The 18,113-nt window shown below is 34.9% G+C and overlaps 2 protein-coding genes across 2 annotated transcripts in view; both read right to left on the bottom strand.

The window, feature by feature from the left end:
* The window catches only part of LOC107653837 (protein spire homolog 1-like), a 53,673-nt gene extending 49,003 nt beyond the window's left edge, over positions 1–4,670 (bottom strand). The window contains exon 1 of the mRNA XM_016440685.1: positions 3,959–4,670. Within this exon, the coding sequence (XP_016296171.1) occupies positions 3,959–4,271 (313 nt within the window). The 5' untranslated portion in view covers positions 4,272–4,670. The remainder of the gene's footprint in view (positions 1–3,958) is intronic.
* A 1,806-nt stretch (positions 4,671–6,476) lies between these two features.
* LOC107653836 (V-type proton ATPase subunit C 1-B) lies at positions 6,477–13,417 on the bottom strand. The gene is made up of 13 exons (XM_016440684.1): positions 13,244–13,417; positions 12,722–12,881; positions 12,548–12,615; positions 12,211–12,296; positions 11,422–11,516; positions 11,237–11,328; positions 11,046–11,144; positions 10,566–10,634; positions 9,732–9,824; positions 8,803–8,896; positions 8,504–8,601; positions 8,285–8,408; positions 6,477–7,100 (listed from the first exon to the last, which is right to left on the bottom strand). Exons 2-13 carry the CDS (start codon positions 12,848–12,850, stop codon positions 7,005–7,007), a joined length of 1,143 nt encoding a protein of 380 aa, XP_016296170.1. The 5' UTR covers positions 12,851–12,881; positions 13,244–13,417; the 3' UTR covers positions 6,477–7,004.
* Between the last annotated feature and the right edge of the window lie 4,696 nt (positions 13,418–18,113).

Raw genomic sequence — 18,113 nt, 5'->3', positions numbered from 1 at the left:
GCTGTGCCGTCTGTCATTAATGTTAATCAAACAACAAAAGACAGAGAAAATCCCTCACTGCTCTTTGACTAAATAATGTTTTGTTGAAAAGCTTTTAATATTAATTTACAGTTTATTCAATTTCTGTAGCCTATTTAAAACACATTCAAATTTTAGGAAATGTAGTTAATATTTGCATCATTACTGATTTATTTTATCCACCCGCAAATAATCAGAATGCATTTTTTTATTACCCGACCTGCGGATTATCCGCAGCGCCAGCGGATATAACCGCCATCCGCGCATCACTAACGTGAACAATATGGCCAATCAGAGGTGTTTTGACAACACTACTGTCTTTAATGGTTTATAAGTTATCATTAAAAAAAAAAATTTGTCTGTGGAGAAAATAAATACAATTTTTACTTCAGAAACCTGCCTGCCGCACTCTATTGACCTGTTAGAACAGTTGGTTGCTATGGTGTTCTGGGTGGTGGCTAATGCATTGCTATGCGGTTCATAGGATGTTCTGAATGGGTTTATAGGTTCAAGTCAAAAGAGCCAAAAGAATCTCTAAATACAGTATTACTCTGGTCCATCTTTCAATGCAAGTCTATAGGGTTTTTGTTTGTTTTTCATTCCAACCAAAAATCAGAAAAGTAAATAGCATGCCTCAACACGCCCCATGGTTTGAAGTAACATTCATTTCCAAAGCACAATGATGCAGGACGAGATGTGCGCTAAAGCTTAATACATATGATTATGCAATAATAACAGAGATGCTGACTTTAGCAAGCACCATTAATTAACAGCATCTTTCTAGAGAAGTGTGTAGTATGGGTTACAGCCATGAATAAATTTCATTTAAGGGGAATTGACCATGACAAACCCCCTCCCCCATTTCTATATTACACAGAGGGACAGGGGTTCACCTCAGACAACCTTCACATGAAATAATTAACTCAGATCTATAAGAGGCAGACAGAGAGGCAATTTGTGCCTGTTGAGCCGGAGATACACAACATCTACACAGGGGTTAGAACAATAATGTCTCTTTTAGCCCATCCTTCAGTGGCACTGGAGGTATAATGTTACAGTGTTAAAAGAAAGAGACTCCTCTGGGATTGGCTGAGACGCAGAGTTCATTGCTGCCACTAATGAATGAACCCAGTGTCATTGCAACGGCCACTCAACAACTGAAATGCAAATATAACTGAAAATGTGCAAAGAAGTCTGAAACTGAATCCTCCTACAGTCTAACATGCACCATCCGGATACGAAGGACGTGTTTTTGAAGAGGTTCTTTTGTCTTTCAGTGCAAGACAGATACCAATTACATTGTTGTATGAAAACAGCCAAGTACTGTAATATTATCTTCCTATAAAGAAGAAAGGAGATCATTGGAAATAATTCATCCTTTACATTGTGACTGACCTTGTTACCATGGAAACCCATTCACAAGTGTGTTTGACTCAATAGGAAAGAAACCAAAATTGGAACAAAAATGAAAAGGTCCAAATCCATGCTGCTAAAAATGACTCTGCATTTATTTTATTTTTTTCAATATTAATATTTTTGAGCAGAGTCAGACAATTATTTTAAAATTCATTTTTAATTAATTAATAATTGTTAATGGAAAATACTAGCAACAAAATCTGTGACAAATATGCAATATATTCTGATGCTTGTGACACAATCCACAACACCTTGTAATAACAGAAAGTGAAAGCATTATCTATCTCAGACTAATCTATATCTCTCACTTCAGGAGCTTCAGAGCTTACACTTTCATATTTCAGTTTTCTAGTTGGAACTTGGAATTCATGCTGTTTCCAGGTTTATGTTGTAGCAACTATAAATCTCTCTTTCACGAGTTCACGCTTACATATAATTAGCTGAAGCATGGTAATGCATATTTGGCGTGCTGTCCGGGGAAGGGCTCCGAGCTCGGGAATGGCCCGAACCTAGAGTACCCCCCCGTATAAGTGTAGTATGAACTACAGTGAGGAGATGGGGTGGAGGAGGGATGCTGATAAACCGTCGATGGATAGAGGCAAGTCAGCTGTATTTATATCAAGGTGTTGATTAACTTGAGTGCGGTCCACCCTGTTAATTAGGCTAAGTATCTGACACGCTCCTCCCGAACCTTGTTAATAAAACACCATATAGCAGAAAAGGAGACATAAACATCAGTGAAGCATTGCCTGAAGCTTGGAGACAGACTTATTTACACATCACATATCTAAGAGACTCTAAAACGGTTTTATTCGGTTTGAAGGACAGATCTATTCATCAGAGATAGATCACGACTGAAACTGGCAGGTTAACAACATACAGTCTGGTATCATTGGTCAGTCAGCGCAATTTGAACGTATCCACATTTGCCAGGCCAGTGAACTTCCCCAGGAGAGCAGAATTCAGCAGACTCTCATGTTACATAAGCATTGATTTTCTTGCCTGATAGGGACCATCTGATCTAATTATTTGCTTGACATTTGGCATTACACTTCTATACTTAATACGGAAGCAGGAGATAAATCTTCTCACTTTACATCCTTAAAAATATTTTGTATAAACAGGGTCATAGACTATCAACTGCATAACTATACTACGGCTGTCTTAAAGATGAATCAGCAGCTAACTGCAGGTCATTCACAGGTTAGTACTCAATGACTTAAAGCAGAAGAAACCTACACTCTAAAAAATGCTGGGTTAAATACAACCCAGTGCTGGGTAAAATAGGGACAAACCCAGCAATTGGGTTGTTCTGACCCAGTGGTTGGGTTACTACCCAGAAGGCTGGGTTAAACATTTAACCCAACCGCTGGGTCAAAACAAACCAATTGCTGGGTTTGTCCCTATTTTACCCAGCACTGGGTTGTATTTAACCCAGCATTTTTTAGAGTGTATGGAAGTGTCCTTTGGAAGTTAAATGTATAAGATACTAGCTATATAAAACAGCAAAAAAAAGAAAGAAAGAAAAGCTCAAATAACTGACAGTCATGTCTAAAACCTTATTAAGGAGATGGAAGGATTGAGACATTCATCCCAATAATTATACTTATAACTAGCAGTCAGATTGACTCCCAAAGGAGAAACAGAGATGGAAGCCAAATCCAAAAGCCTCAGGCTAAGGACCCCAGATGAGATAATGCTTGCAAATTTAATTATAATAGTTCTGTCTGAGAAATCGCTCTCTCGAAATTATATTTTTGAAATTATGATTTTGGAAAAAACTAATAAAAAACAGGTATTATCTATATTCAAAGCCCCACGCTATTTGTTCTCAAGTAAAATACATAGGCTAATTTTAACCGGTAATCTGATGGTATATTTTAATTTATAATGGTTTCATATTATTAACTTAGTACATTGCACTAAATATGACTGGAAGTAGAGAATAACATCAGATATTTAGATGCGTTTAGTACATTAAATGTTCTACATGAATCATACTTGGTATTGTCGTAATAGTGCATTCTGAACAATACATAAGCATGTCTAAATGTTGAATCAAGATGGTAAGTATGCATGATATCGCACCAGTACTAGAACAAAGAGCAGGTCCCTATTAGTTGCCCTCATGACTGAAGGTGCTTATGGATGAATCCATCTCATGGCCCCATTGTTTACAATGGCACGATGGTCGCCACAATTTAACCGGTTTTATGGAGAGGAAATGGTTTGTGTTGCAATGAATAATGGTTTAAAAAATCATGAGGTGCTAATAAAATCAAAGCATAGGCTAATATATATATATATATATATATATATACTAAAGTAATCGGCGTAAAGCTAGAATTGAGGTGTAGGCACATTCCTATCTTTCTAAAAATGGCCTCCATTAATCATAATTTCGCTTATATTGAGGTGTCAGTTGTAAATAAACGAGTCTCAATGCCGTTGTTGTTCAGCTGTTTTCATGGTGCGCCATTTAATGCGCATTTCCTTGGACTTCTCATGTAAACATTATGGTTACCTGTATTGCTCTGTTGATATAATTTAACAGTCCCGTCTTTCCGGATCCTCACATCTCCAGGACCCGCAATCCGTCCAGGTGGACTCCCACCTGTCTCTTTCCGTCTCTGTTTTTGAGTTAACCACCTGCAACACTGATAACACACGGCCCAGGCTTGCTCCTCATTGATCGGTTGACTGTACAGAGTTAAAATCTCTTCCAAACACAATTCATCTTCCCCGTCCGTACAATCCAAACTGATGTCTTCGGGTTTCGCCCCATCTCCGGGATCCTGGAGAGCCGACGGTGAGATTAACATTCCTTCATCAGTCATTCTTCTTCTCCGGGCTTCCCGAGAGCAGGAGAGACCGTGTTAGGGTGATGAAGAGACAGGAAAGGTCTGTTTACGTTAGGTCTGTCATCTAGAAGCACGGCGCGCGTCGCTACTTCTGTTCTGAGCTCGAGCTGCTGCTGCTGTTCGGCTCGGAGGCGCTCAGACGACTTTTCCGCATGGTCTCTGAGTCAGTCGTTTCCTCAGTCAGTCCTTTGACAATACAAACTATTAGAGAACATCTTAATCTTAAATGGCGACTTTTTCCACATTTTATCATAATGATAAGAACTTTAGAATTAGCCTAAATGCGTAGCCTTTCAGAAAATGGTTTGTTTACCATGCTAAAAACACAAGCTAACACAATTTAGTATAGGCTACACCAGGGGTGCCCAAACTCGGTCCTGGAGGGCCGGCGTCCTGAAGAGTTTAGCTCCAACCCCAATTAAACACACCTGAACCAGCTAATCAAGCTCTTAATAGGCATACTAGAAACTTGAAGGCAGGTGTGTTGAGGCAAGTTGGAGCTAAACTCTGCAGGACACCGGCCCTCCAGCACCGAGTTTGGGCACCCCTGGGCTACACGTTAAATCTTGATCTAAATTTGTATGAAAACGTTTAATTTAAACGTATCATTTAAATGTTAACCTGTTAAATGTAAAACTATTTGGTATGCAAATATGGTTGGTACCGGTCAAATGGCAAATTAGTAAATAATTCGGCTACTGCACCCCTTTCTATATAAAAAGTTGTCAACTCAAAACTGCAAACTAAATTGAGGATTTAATGTAGGCTATGTAGGGGAGACACAGGGAGGGACCCTATTGGCTTAACCAATTAAAAAAGAGTGACAGCTATGTAATTGAAATGTTAAAAACAAAAAAGGATTTACAGGATCTTTGAGGTTGTAAAGTAAAATAGGCATGTCTGGTTTATAATTTGATTTGCACTCTTGCTAATGGATAGTATATAACCAAACTGGTAAAATCTTAAACAGCAGGTTCTCTTGTTTAAGTTAATATAGGCTACTGTATAATATCCATACAAGCTTTTTTTCTGTATGTTAAATAAGTTAAATATTTCTATAATAAATAGAGGTATTCACTATTTTAGACTGTCTATTCTTAGTGTCTATTTTGTGATTCAGCCTTAAGGTTTGGTAAAACCGTGCACAGGTAATGTCTCAATTTTTAAAAATGTGCTTTTTCCCCTACATTAAATGTTTCATATTAATGTCACAGTGAATGTCTAAAACACAATAGTTCGTTTATTATGTAATGTGAGATAAACTGCTCCATCTAGTGGTTCCAGAGATTTTACAGCATTTAGCTGACCATAGTCACGCCGTTGGGGATTTCAGCATCAGTATTGGTAAGCCACGTCGATTCGGTTTCTCTGGTCCAGCTCTCATGATATCGCGGTTCAATAGCATCTGCTCGACTCCCACCGCAGCCCATTGAAATAAGATGGAGCGCTGCATGCGCTGTTAAATGATGCAGACGAGCGCGCGCGTGTATGCTCTGGTCCCACGCGCAGCTGTGAGTGAATGAGAGCACCTCGTGCATTTGCCAAACTTGAGATTTGTCATCCTTTACGTCATCCGTTTATTGTGATACTGTGTGGAGGCGATTTGCGCCAAAACAAACAAGAGAGGAATACGTTTACGTTTTAGACGCATGTTTTAGCACCAAAAACGTGTTCAAATAAAACTTTGGGTGTACAACAATACACAATGAAGCGCTATATAAATGCATCATTCATTCATTCATTCATTCATGACTAAAAAAAAAATATTTGTAAAAAAAAAAATATATATATATATATATGTAGGTTTATTGCATGTAGATATAAAATATGTTAGTACGTTCAGCCTGATGTTATTTTTATCATGAAAAAGAGGAATTAAAAAGTCATTAAATCAAAACTATAAAAACACACAAATTCTAACATATTTTAAAATATGTCTCATTTTCAATTAATATTTATTTTATATTGGACATCCTTATTTGCCCTTGAATTCGTTTCATAAAAGTACCCTGGTATTACTGTACAGTGGTGCTGCCATGGTACTTTTTGTAAGGAATCAGAGTGATAATTATGATTTGTTTTAAAGCAGTTATCTCCTTCCAATAATTCTGCAGAATCAGTGCATATATAGTAATTTGAATAAAGGTCCTCACCCCTAACAATAAAACAAAATAAACCAAATTACGTGCTATAATTTTATTGACTTTGATTGGTCTTCACATCCAGCATGTGATCATGTATTTCACCTTTTCCAACAAAAACATACAGTAAATACATTTAATCTCACAGCAGAAGTACAAACACAGACAAACACAAACATAGTGGTTCTCAGCAACACAATTAAATATAATCACTGCATTACCCGCACATGGCACAGAGTAAGCACCAACAGAAAATTAAAAACAGAATGCATAACCATTATGTGCTCAGCGAAAGACGAGTGTTCAGTGTTGGACCACACATGCCCTCGAAGGACAGATTTTAAAACCCCTGAAAAACCTTCATTTGTAAACAAATGAAACCAACTGTGAGATTCTGAGACTTCTTATTAGAAATCTAATCTGATCTGCAGGAATGATGAAGGAATGAGGCAGTGAGAGGAAGGTACTAACAGAGAGGTAAAAAGTAAAGATAAACAGTAAGTGTTTAATCAATTATTGGGTACAGTCTCTGTGAAGCAGGATGGAATGGTGCACTGGAATTTGCATTCTATTTGAAGTCAAGGAGGTTGCAGTCGATCTTGTAGTAAACATACGGATAGTACTCTTGCTGGCTGAGATTCAGACCCGGGATGTCCATAGATGCCTAAAACACAACAAAAATGAACAAATCAGCTGTGATGTAGAGATATCTTCAATTAGGCCAGTTTTTTATACTCACCAAAGCTGCATGTATTTGATAAAAAATACAGTAATATTGCCAAATATTATTAGAATTTCAAAGAACTGTTTTCTATTTGAATATATAATTTAAAATGTACTTTATTCCTGTGATGGCATTTCTGTGGTGAATTTTCATTAGCCATTACTCCAGTCTTTATTGCCCTATGATCCTTCAGAAATCATTATAATTTGCGGATTTGCTGCTTAAAGGGATAGTTCACCAAAAAATTAAAATTCTCAACTTCAAGTTGTTCCAAACCTGTATGAGTTTCTTTATTCTGCTGAACACACAAAAAAATATTTGGAAAAATGTGGGTTACCGAACAGTTGCTGGTTCCCATTGACTTCCATCGTATTTTTTTTAATACTTTGGAAGTCAGTGGCTGCCAGCAAATGTTTGGTAACTCAAAATATCTTCTTTTGTGTTCAACAGAAAAAAGAAACGAATACAGGTTTGGAACAACTTGAGGATAATGACAGAATTGACACTTTTGGGTGAACTATCCCTTTAGTTTTATCAATTATTATTGGTGCTCAATTATTAACGGTTCTTATTATTATCAATGCGGTTTAATAATTTTGTGGAAACTGATACATTTTTCTGAATTTTATGATGAATAGACAGTTCAAATGAACAGCATTTATTTGAAATATAAATCTTTTGTAACATTATAAATGTCTTTACTGTCACTTCTGATCAATTTAATGCATCCTTTCTAAATAAAAGTATTAATTGTTTTTATCTTATTTAGCCCAAACATTTGAATGGTAGTGTATCACAAAAACTGCTTTCAACATTGATAATAATACACAAAATGTTTTTGAGCAGCAAATCAGCATATTAGAATGACTTCTGAAGGATCATGTGAGTAATGATGCTGAAAATTCAGCTTTGCCATCACAGGAATAAATTGCATTTTTAAATATTTAATATATTTTAAAATGTAATGTATTCTTGTAATGGTAAAGCTGAATAGAAACCAGTTATTTTAAATTGTAAAGATATTTCACATTATTATTGTCTTTACGGTATTTTTGATCAAATAAATGCAGCCTTGGTGAACATAAGAGACTTCTTTTAAAAACATAAACTTGATTATTACTCACATCAATAACAGTAGCACTGCTGTCCAAGTGTTTGTAAAGGTCCTGCAGAACTTCTCTCAGTTTCTTTACATTCTTCCTGTTGGGCTGAAGCAGCATGGCCTGGAAATTGACTGGCAGCCCATACCTGTTAAATACACATATGCAGGTCTTACATCAGACAATCTACATCTATGTATGAAACAGATTCATATGCTTTAAACAGATTTGTACACACTGTACCTCAAGACTGACTCTGTAAAAACCCGAAGGGCCTTGATGTGTATCCATGCGATGAAAGCCTCACTGAAGTTTACTTTAAGCCAACGCACCAAAGGACCCTGAGGTGCAGAAGCAGATTGACCGTTGTTATCATTACTTATCTTTTCTCTTTCTTATTACTTCAAATGAAGACTAATCAAGGCCCAGGGCCTCTCAAGCTGGCTGTGAGGTTGAGGAGTTTTGAGGTTACTCATCAACAACATTGTGGAGGATTTTATAATGTTCAAAAGTGAATAAAATTTAGTCAGCTGCACGCATACAAATTGCTTTTTCTTGTCAGTGGAGAGGCGAGTCATCTCCTCTTTGTCTGCTTTCATCTCCTCTTCATTGTACTGAAAATCACGCACCATGAACCTGAAAATCAGAAACATAGGGTCAAGGCAAGCTTTCCTCTGATTCAGCTGAAAGACATGATGGCATCAGTGAACACTCAAACACATTGTGAGACATTACAACAATCTTACAGCAGTCTGTCATTCATAATCTGAGAATATATTTACACTGATTCTTGAAGTATGGGACAAAACTGTCTACAGAACTGAAAAACTTCAAATGCACAGAGGCTTTATTTTGGATTAAACAAATACTTTTATTCAGCTAGGACGCATTAAATTGATCAAATGTGCCAATAAAGACAAAAGATTTCTATGTCAAATGAATGCTGTTCTTTTGAACTGTCTATTCATCAAAGAATCCTGAAAAAACTTCATCATGGTGTTTACAAAAAAATATAAAGCGGTTTTCAACTGTTAATTTATAATAATAAGAAATGTTTCTTGAGCAGCAAATTAGAATGATTTCTGAAGGATCATGTGACACTGAAGACTGGAGTAATGATGCGGAAAATTCAGCTTTACCATCACTGGAATAAATTACATTTTAAAATATATTCAAACAAATATTACTGGTTAATATTGGTGAATATATATTTAATATTTGTGTAATACAGTAATATTTGTGAATATATATTCACAATATTACCAGGGTTTTTTTACTGTATTTACCAAATTAATGTAGCTTTGGTGAGCATAAGAAACTTCTTTCAAAAACATAAACAAATCTTTTGAACAGTAATACTTTCACAAATCTGCCATTCAAATACACTTAAGGAACTGAGACTACAGGAAACAGATTTTCAGCTCCAATTGACAAAATAACAACTATAGAATGTGAAGCTTCAAAGACTTACTTGTTTTCTCTTGCTTTGTGTTTGAAGTCATCAATAGCCTTCCTGAAGAGAGTAACACTAAACAGCCCACTGTCTTGGTCTTCAAATAAAAGCCTAACAGAAGAGCAGATGAAAAATCTGAGTTGAGATCAGTCACAGTCACCATCTGAGAGCAGCATTTTCCCTTATTTAACACATATAAGCTTTGAATATTAAAAGCATGAATTCCATTGCAACATGAGGTCTATACTGCGTACTTATTAATGTGAAAAAAAAGAGGATTTCTAAAAAGCATAACTATTTGAAGGTTATTTCTAACTTCTTTCTCATTAAGATTATAATCGTTTTTCCCCCATGTCTGTCAGGCAGGACAGCACTGCCATAGACCTTTTATTCATCTTCCTTAATGCACCGGACAGACAGTTCTTGTCAGGTTCACGGTTCAGTTTCATGTTTTGTTACCTTTTTAATGAGGTATATTCAGAGTCTTGGAAATGTTCTTTGCACTGAATGAAACTTGTCCTTAGTGTTGTTGAATCTCCTTGAAATGTTCCTTGGACTTCACTATGATTTCTTGTAGAGTTGATTACTTCATATTAAGAGCACATAAAGGAGTGCACAATGTTTTGGAAAGCATAGTTTATGTGCAGATGCACATTGCACTGTAATGCCTGTATTTCTGTGTGTCACAGCAATAACAGAAGGGCATGGTTTCCATAGACACTGTCTGCCAAGTTTACATGTCCACCAAAAGCAAAGCGTAATGATGTCAAGCTTTAAATACAGGCGACAGAGAGTTCATAATTCTATACTTTAGGTGAATTAATTTTAAGATCGTCATTGAATTTTACTCACTTTGTGGATCTTGGAACCACCATTTCAGAAAGAGTTTCATATGTCTTCTGCCAGTCAGGATAACTCGTCCTTTTTAGGCCATAAAATTGACAAAAATAAGTTTTGCAAAGGTAACAACATATAATTTAAAAAAATGTGTTCATTCTGAATTATAGAGATTCACCCAAACATGAAAACTCTGTCATCATTTACTCACACCTTCTGCAGAATGCAAAAGAAGATATTCTGAATATTGTTGGTAAGAAAAAAAGTTATGGCTCCCACTGACTTCCACAGAATGGACAAAAAGTTCAATGGAAAAAGTCAATGGGAACAGAAACCGTTTTCTGACCGACATAATTTAAAATATCTTCTTTTGCAATCTACAGAATAAAGGAACAACACGAGGGTGAGTAAATATTGACAGAATTTTTAATCCAATTAAGAAACATTTTAAAAGCACAAAATACAAAGAAGCACAAATACTTCAGCTTGACTTACTTTGGAACAACTACAAGTAGAGTAATAAGGTATTCAGAGTCCAGAACAAAATCCTCCTTCTTGACTATATCAGCCAAACTCCTAGTCAAAATACTCCCTCTAGTGGGCAAAACATGTTATTATGTTAAAAATGATTAATGTCACACAGAATGTCACAAATAAATTAAGAATATGAAACTCCTCCCACTTACACATTCTTTCTCTCCAGACTCTGCAGGTTTCCCTTTAGGCTATTATAAGCTGAAGCTCTGGCTTTAAGATCATTGTCAATCTGACTCACTTGCTAAGAACAGAGAACCAAAAAAGGAAATTTAATGAAAAATAAATTACACTCCTTGTATTATAAACAATGACAAAATAGTTTAACATGCGTCACCTTGGACATGATCTCTGAGATGTTCTTAAGGGACTGTTTGATCGGATACTTGGCCATATCCCAGTGAAACCGTGTAACATATGTGACCAGATCAACTGTATGGAAACAATTATTCATTATAGATATTTATAATTATATAAAATAAGATTTATGAGTTAATATACTAGGACATTCAACTATGACTGACTACCCTAGTGAAAAAATATTTACTAAAATGTATTTGAAATACATTTATTTTGTGCCAAGTATACTACAAATACATTTACATATTTATGTGCTTAATAAAAATACCCTGCAATTGTACTTTTAGTATACTAAACTGGTATACTTAAAGTCTGCTAAATTGGAACAACTAATTTTATGCTTAAAATACCTTGCATTTAAAGACTGATATTACAGAGATCACACGATCCTTATTTATAGTAATATTAAAACTAATTTTAGGCATAATATAGGAAACGTGCATTGTGCAATAAAGAAATACGCCAAATAAATTTTAATTATAATTTTATATCAGTCTTAAGTGATATGTCAATAAATATGTTAATCGATTTGAAGTATACTTCATGTGAAATAAATATATTTTAAATAAATTATGGCATAGGTTTTTTTTTTTACTGGGGTAGACTATGGAGGATTACGTCTTTCTCTTTGAAAAATTGTATATAAATGTTAATATGACATTAGTAGCTGTTAAATGTTTATGTGATTGTGATAAGCAAGAGTAGTATTGTTTGCCATCAGTATTGTGGTTAGTAAGTATGTATTGAGGATTTTAAGTTCACTTGCCTCCATTGGCCAAAAGATTCTCCTGAACTTTATCTCGACTGTCCTCTAACACATCCGCCATGTACTGGGCCACTTTCCTCACTACGCTGGAAAATAACAGCAATAAATAAATAAATAAAAATAACAGCAGCACATATACATTTAAATATATTTAGAGAACTTTAACATTACAGAAGCTTAACAACCCCATTAAGGGAATTTTGGGAACTATGAGACTGTACCAAAAGCAGTGTGTCGTTGATAATGCACAAAATATAATAATATAAAAAATAAAAAAATCAAATGTATAAAGTTTGAAACTGAACACTCTTGTCAAAGTCAAATGTAGACATGAAACCTCTCTACGAAAGAGTCCAGTTTGGCAAGCTCATCAGACAGCCCTACAAGGACATCCAGAGTCCCCACCTGTTGAGAAACACCACCAAACCTCATCAGACAAATGAGAAATGTCAAATATGTGTTGTAAATAAACCAGTGTTTTAACTGAAATAGAAAAGGGCGAGTCATTTACTTTCAGTTCAGGTATGTTGAACTTGTGGTTAGTGGACAGGTTGGTCTGGCTTGTGGCCATGTTCATCTTGTCCCATGTCTGCTGGCAGGTCTTCTCTCCAGGAGCAGAGATCAGCCAGAACTCTGTCATGATGGCTGCTCAAATAATCACGGAAAGGGTCCTAAAACATAGATCAAATTCTCATACCATATGAGACACTTCAGCCAAAAAAACAAACTGTCAAATAAATTACAGAGGTCCTTTCAAGGTTGACCATATGCGCAAATTCACACTTCTCCATTTCACTCCATAAATATGACCAGTCACGAGTCATCAGCAGATAAAAGCTGTCCTGCTTTTAATCGCGTTTAAAAATTGAACACATAATTTTTAATCGTAAGAGTGCACACTAATATGGTTTACGTATCCGTGATGTGATGGGTTAAATGCGCTTTTTTTATGTCTGTAAATATTGTACGAGCAGGGTTTAACGTTACGCCTGTCACGACTATCAAATTGAAATAATTCTTTCGCGATACTTACCGATTATATAAATCACTTCAGTAAACTACAAAATAATCTGTTAATATTGGAAGTTGTTTTAATAAAACATTGCTGAAAATACAGTTAAATGAGTCGCTGTTGAAAACCCTTCGGACAGCATCACACTTCCAGTCAGCTGATCAGAGGAGCTTGTGTTTCGTTCAGCTCACAATGCGTTCACAATGCGCAATGTGGGTATTTTTGACCCCTTCAAATAACGAACATGAATTATAATTAATCAATATTTTTTTTTTTTAAGTAAGAGTTTTAAGATATTTTAGCTGCTTTAAGGATACGTTTTTTTTTTTTTTAATTTTCAATAAAATTTTCAATCAATTATTTTTTTTAAATGCCACAAAACCCGAGAGCCATAAAAAAAGTTTTGTGAATTTTGTTGTTTTTTTACGTCATTACATTGGTTGGAGCATAAGAAACAAATGGTGATAAAACATTTTTGATATACACACGATATAAATAAGAGATTGATTGTGTAGTTAGTCCACTGATCTAGGCTATAATAGAGAATATCAGGTTGCTGATGTCTGGGCTTATTTCTTTATTTTTAAATTACATGAGACTTTGTGACTTCCTGCACTTGCTATACTTTATACTTCAGTACAGTACAAGTACTAAAATTTGGTATTATACTCATTTTCTAATAAATTCAAGACATGACAAACACTAGGGAGATGAAATGGCAACTGAACTAATGAGTGATTCTCTGCTTCCATCTACTGATTATAATGGTAATTTAATGTCATTTTCATCTTAAAAGTCTTTGTTTACCACCAGGAGATACATTTTTTGGCACAGTTTTTCATCTTCATAAATTAATAATGTGAATCATTAAAGTGAGTTTTACTGCACAGCTGACGAACAGCCCTCAGTGGCCTGTAGCACGAAGCGAGATGAACAAACTCAGAGTTTGCTCAAACTAAACATGAACTTACCTGGGTAAAAACTGAAACCAGCTTTGTGCTACAGGCCACTGAGGGTTAAGGGCAGTGTGTAATTTTTTTGTTTGCATTTATATATACAGTACTGTGCAAAAGTCTTAGGCCATTAGTATTTTCACCAAAAAATGGTTTTAAGCCAGTTATTTTTATATATTTTGGTGTAGCGTGTCAGTATATCAGTTTACATTTGCAAACATTCATTTTGCCATTAATTGTAATAATCCAGTGAGATATTTGTATGTTTAGGAGTCTGACAACAGCCTGTATCTGGAATGACATGAAGATACAGAAAAAACTGAGACAGACTAAATCCAGAAGAACTCTGGCAACGTCTCAAGACACTTCAAGAAACCTTCCTGCAAAGCTACCTGAAAAACTATGCGCAAGTGTAACATAGGACAAAAGCTGTTTTAAACAAAAAGGGTGGTCACACCAAATGTTAATTTGATTTAGTTAATTGAAGTTAATTGATAATTAACATCTATTTATGACATTACTTTTGAACGCATCCTCACTTTACAGCATTTTTAGTTAATTGAAGTTAATTGATAAATAAAATCTATTTATGACATTATTTTTTAACGCATCCTTACTTTACAGCATTTGTACACAAGTGCCTAAAACTTTTCACAGTACTGTAGTTTTGTAGCTTAGGTTTCTTGAAGCATCTTGGAGATGTTGCCAGTTCTTCTGGATTTAGTCTGCCTCAGTTTTTTTCTGTATCATGTAATCCCAGACAGACTGGATGATGGTGAGATCAGCTCTCTGTGTGGAGCACTGGCTGTGTTCAAACTCCTTGTGCATACAAATGTCTCACTGGATTATTACAATCAATGGCAAAGGAATGTTTGTAAGGAATATAAACTGATATTTCCTACTGACACACTACAGCAAAAGATATAAAAATAACTGGCTTAAACTATTTTTTGTTGGTGAAAATACTAATGGCCTATGACTTTTGTACACAGTGCTGTATATATATATATATATATATATATATATATATATACATTTTCATGTATTATAAAATACGAATTTATCTGAAATCACCACCTTGTAAATTACTCATGTTTTCTCATGAGATCACATTGTTTCTGTCATAACTGATAACCTTCATCCATACATTTTTTTCTCTAAAAAAAAAATTGTTTTTTTGTGAATCACTTTGTAAAAAATTGCCACCTTGCACGTTTTGTCATTAGATTGGGTTGTTTCCATAATAATAAGTGATGACACATTCCCATGGCAATTCATAACTATTCTATGTTTTGCTGAATTTCTGGCTAATTCGTATGATCTCAATCTGTTCACGATGGTTATGTTTAGGGTTGGACCGCTTACTTTTTGCTTACTAAAACTGTGTTTTTTTTTTTTTTACGAATTACACTGTAGGAATTAATCACCAGCTCACATAATACTTAAGTTTTTGTCATAACTGACAACCTTCATACATACTTTTTTTTTCTTTCTAAAAATGGTACAAATATTGTATGAAATTGTAAAATTGTATGAAATTACACCTTGTAAAATACTTTTCTCATGAGATTAGATTGTTTCTGTCATAATTGACAACACAATATCAAAATTCTGAAGTATTTTACACTTTGAGGAATTGGTTTCTAATTCCTACAACCTTATTTGTACGTTTTAACACTATCTGCTTGTGCTTTACTGACGGTTAGGTTTAGAGGTGGTTCTTAATGCATTTTATTCCCTAAAAGATCATACATTTTTTGTAAGATCAGGTTGTTTCTGTCATAAATGGTGACACAATCCCATGCCAATTTGTAACTATTTTACATTTCATATGCATCTGCTTACACCCCACTGACAGTGAAGTTTAGGATTGATAATCAATATTTTTTTTTTTTAAATAAGAGTTTTAAGATATTTTAGCTTCTTTAAGGATACGTTTTTTTTTTTTTTAATTTTCAATAAAATTTTCAATCAATTATTTTTTTTAAATGCCACAAAACCCGAGAGCCATAAAAAAAGTTTTGTGAATTTTGTTGTTTTTTTACGTCATTACATTGGTTGGAGCATAAGAAACAAATGGTGATAAAACATTTTTGATATACACACGATATAAATAAGAGATTGATTGTGTAGTTAGTCCACTGATCTAGGCTATAATAGAGAATATCAGGTTGCTGATGTCTGGGCTTATTTCTTTATTTTTAAATTACATGAGACTTTGTGACTTCCTGCACTTGCTATACTTTATACTTCAGTACAGTACAAGTACTAAAATTTGGTATTATACTCATTTTCTAATAAATTCAAGACATGACAAACACTAGGGAGATGAAATGGCAACTGAACTAATGAGTGATTCTCTGCTTCCATCTACTGATTATAATGGTAATTTAATGTCATTTTCATCTTAAAAGTCTTTGTTTACCACCAGGAGATACATTTTTTGGCACAGTTTTTCATCTTCATAAATTAATAATGTGAATCATTAAAGTGAGTTTTACTGCACAGCTGACGAACAGCCCTCAGTGGCCTGTAGCACGAAGCGAGATGAACAAACTCAGAGTTTGCTCAAACTAAACATGAACTTACCTGGGTAAAAACTGAAACCAGCTTTGTGCTACAGGCCACTGAGGGTTAAGGGCAGTGTGTAATTTTTTTGTTTGCATTTATATATACAGTACTGTGCAAAAGTCTTAGGCCATTAGTATTTTCACCAAAAAATGGTTTTAAGCCAGTTATTTTTATATATTTTGGTGTAGCGTGTCAGTATATCAGTTTACATTTGCAAACATTCATTTTGCCATTAATTGTAATAATCCAGTGAGATATTTGTATGTTTAGGAGTCTGACAACAGCCTGTATCTGGAATGACATGAAGATACAGAAAAAACTGAGACAGACTAAATCCAGAAGAACTCTGGCAACGTCTCAAGACACTTCAAGAAACCTTCCTGCAAAGCTACCTGAAAAACTATGCGCAAGTGTAACATAGGACAAAAGCTGTTTTAAACAAAAAGGGTGGTCACACCAAATGTTTAGTTAATTGAGTTAATTGAAGTTAATTGATAATTAACATCTATTTATGACATTACTTTTGAACGCATCCAGCATTTTTAGCATTTTTAGTTAATTGAAGTTAATTGATAAATAAAATCTATTTATGACATTATTTTTTAACGCATCCTTACTTTACAGCATTTGTACACAAGTGCCTAAAACTTTTCACAGTACTGTAGTTTTGTAGCTTAGGTTTCTTGAAGCATCTTGGAGATGTTGCCAGTTCTTCTGGATTTAGTCTGCCTCAGTTTTTTTCTGTATCATGTAATCCCAGACAGACTGGATGATGGTGAGATCAGCTCTCTGTGTGGAGCACTGGCTGTGTTCAAACTCCTTGTGCATACAAATGTCTCACTGGATTATTACAATCAATGGCAAAGGAATGTTTGTAAGGAATATAAACTGATATTTCCTACTGACACACTACAGCAAAAGATATAAAAATAACTGGCTTAAACTATTTTTTGTTGGTGAAAATACTAATGGCCTATGACTTTTGTACACAGTGCTGTATATATATATATATATATATATATATATATACATTTTCATGTATTATAAAATGCATACATTTATACAAGTAACTTAAACAAGATCTTAATAAAGAGTCCTTCAAGTTTAAGCTCTACAAGAAAAATAGATGACAGTAACATGTTATTGTTCAGAGGACAAAATCCACTCCAGTGTGATTCTCCGAAAGGAATTTGCTAATGAATCTAAGATAAGAACATAATTCTTTCACGAGTCCTCTGATGTCCACGCCCACCGCTGTCCGAATCCTACTAAGCGAAAGGATGAGCTCATGAATATTAATCAGAGTTGGCTGACGTTTCTTGGAAATCCTCCCCAGAACGACCAGTCTCGAGCAGGTCTCGAGCCAG

The sequence above is a fragment of the Sinocyclocheilus anshuiensis genome, unplaced genomic scaffold (genome assembly GCF_001515605.1).
Source record: "Sinocyclocheilus anshuiensis isolate Anshui unplaced genomic scaffold, SAMN03320099.WGS_v1.1 scaffold223, whole genome shotgun sequence".
NCBI lineage: Eukaryota > Metazoa > Chordata > Actinopteri > Cypriniformes > Cyprinidae > Sinocyclocheilus > Sinocyclocheilus anshuiensis.
The sequence above is the reverse complement of the archived record's forward strand: the minus strand, read 5'-3'. Positions and strand labels throughout refer to the sequence as shown.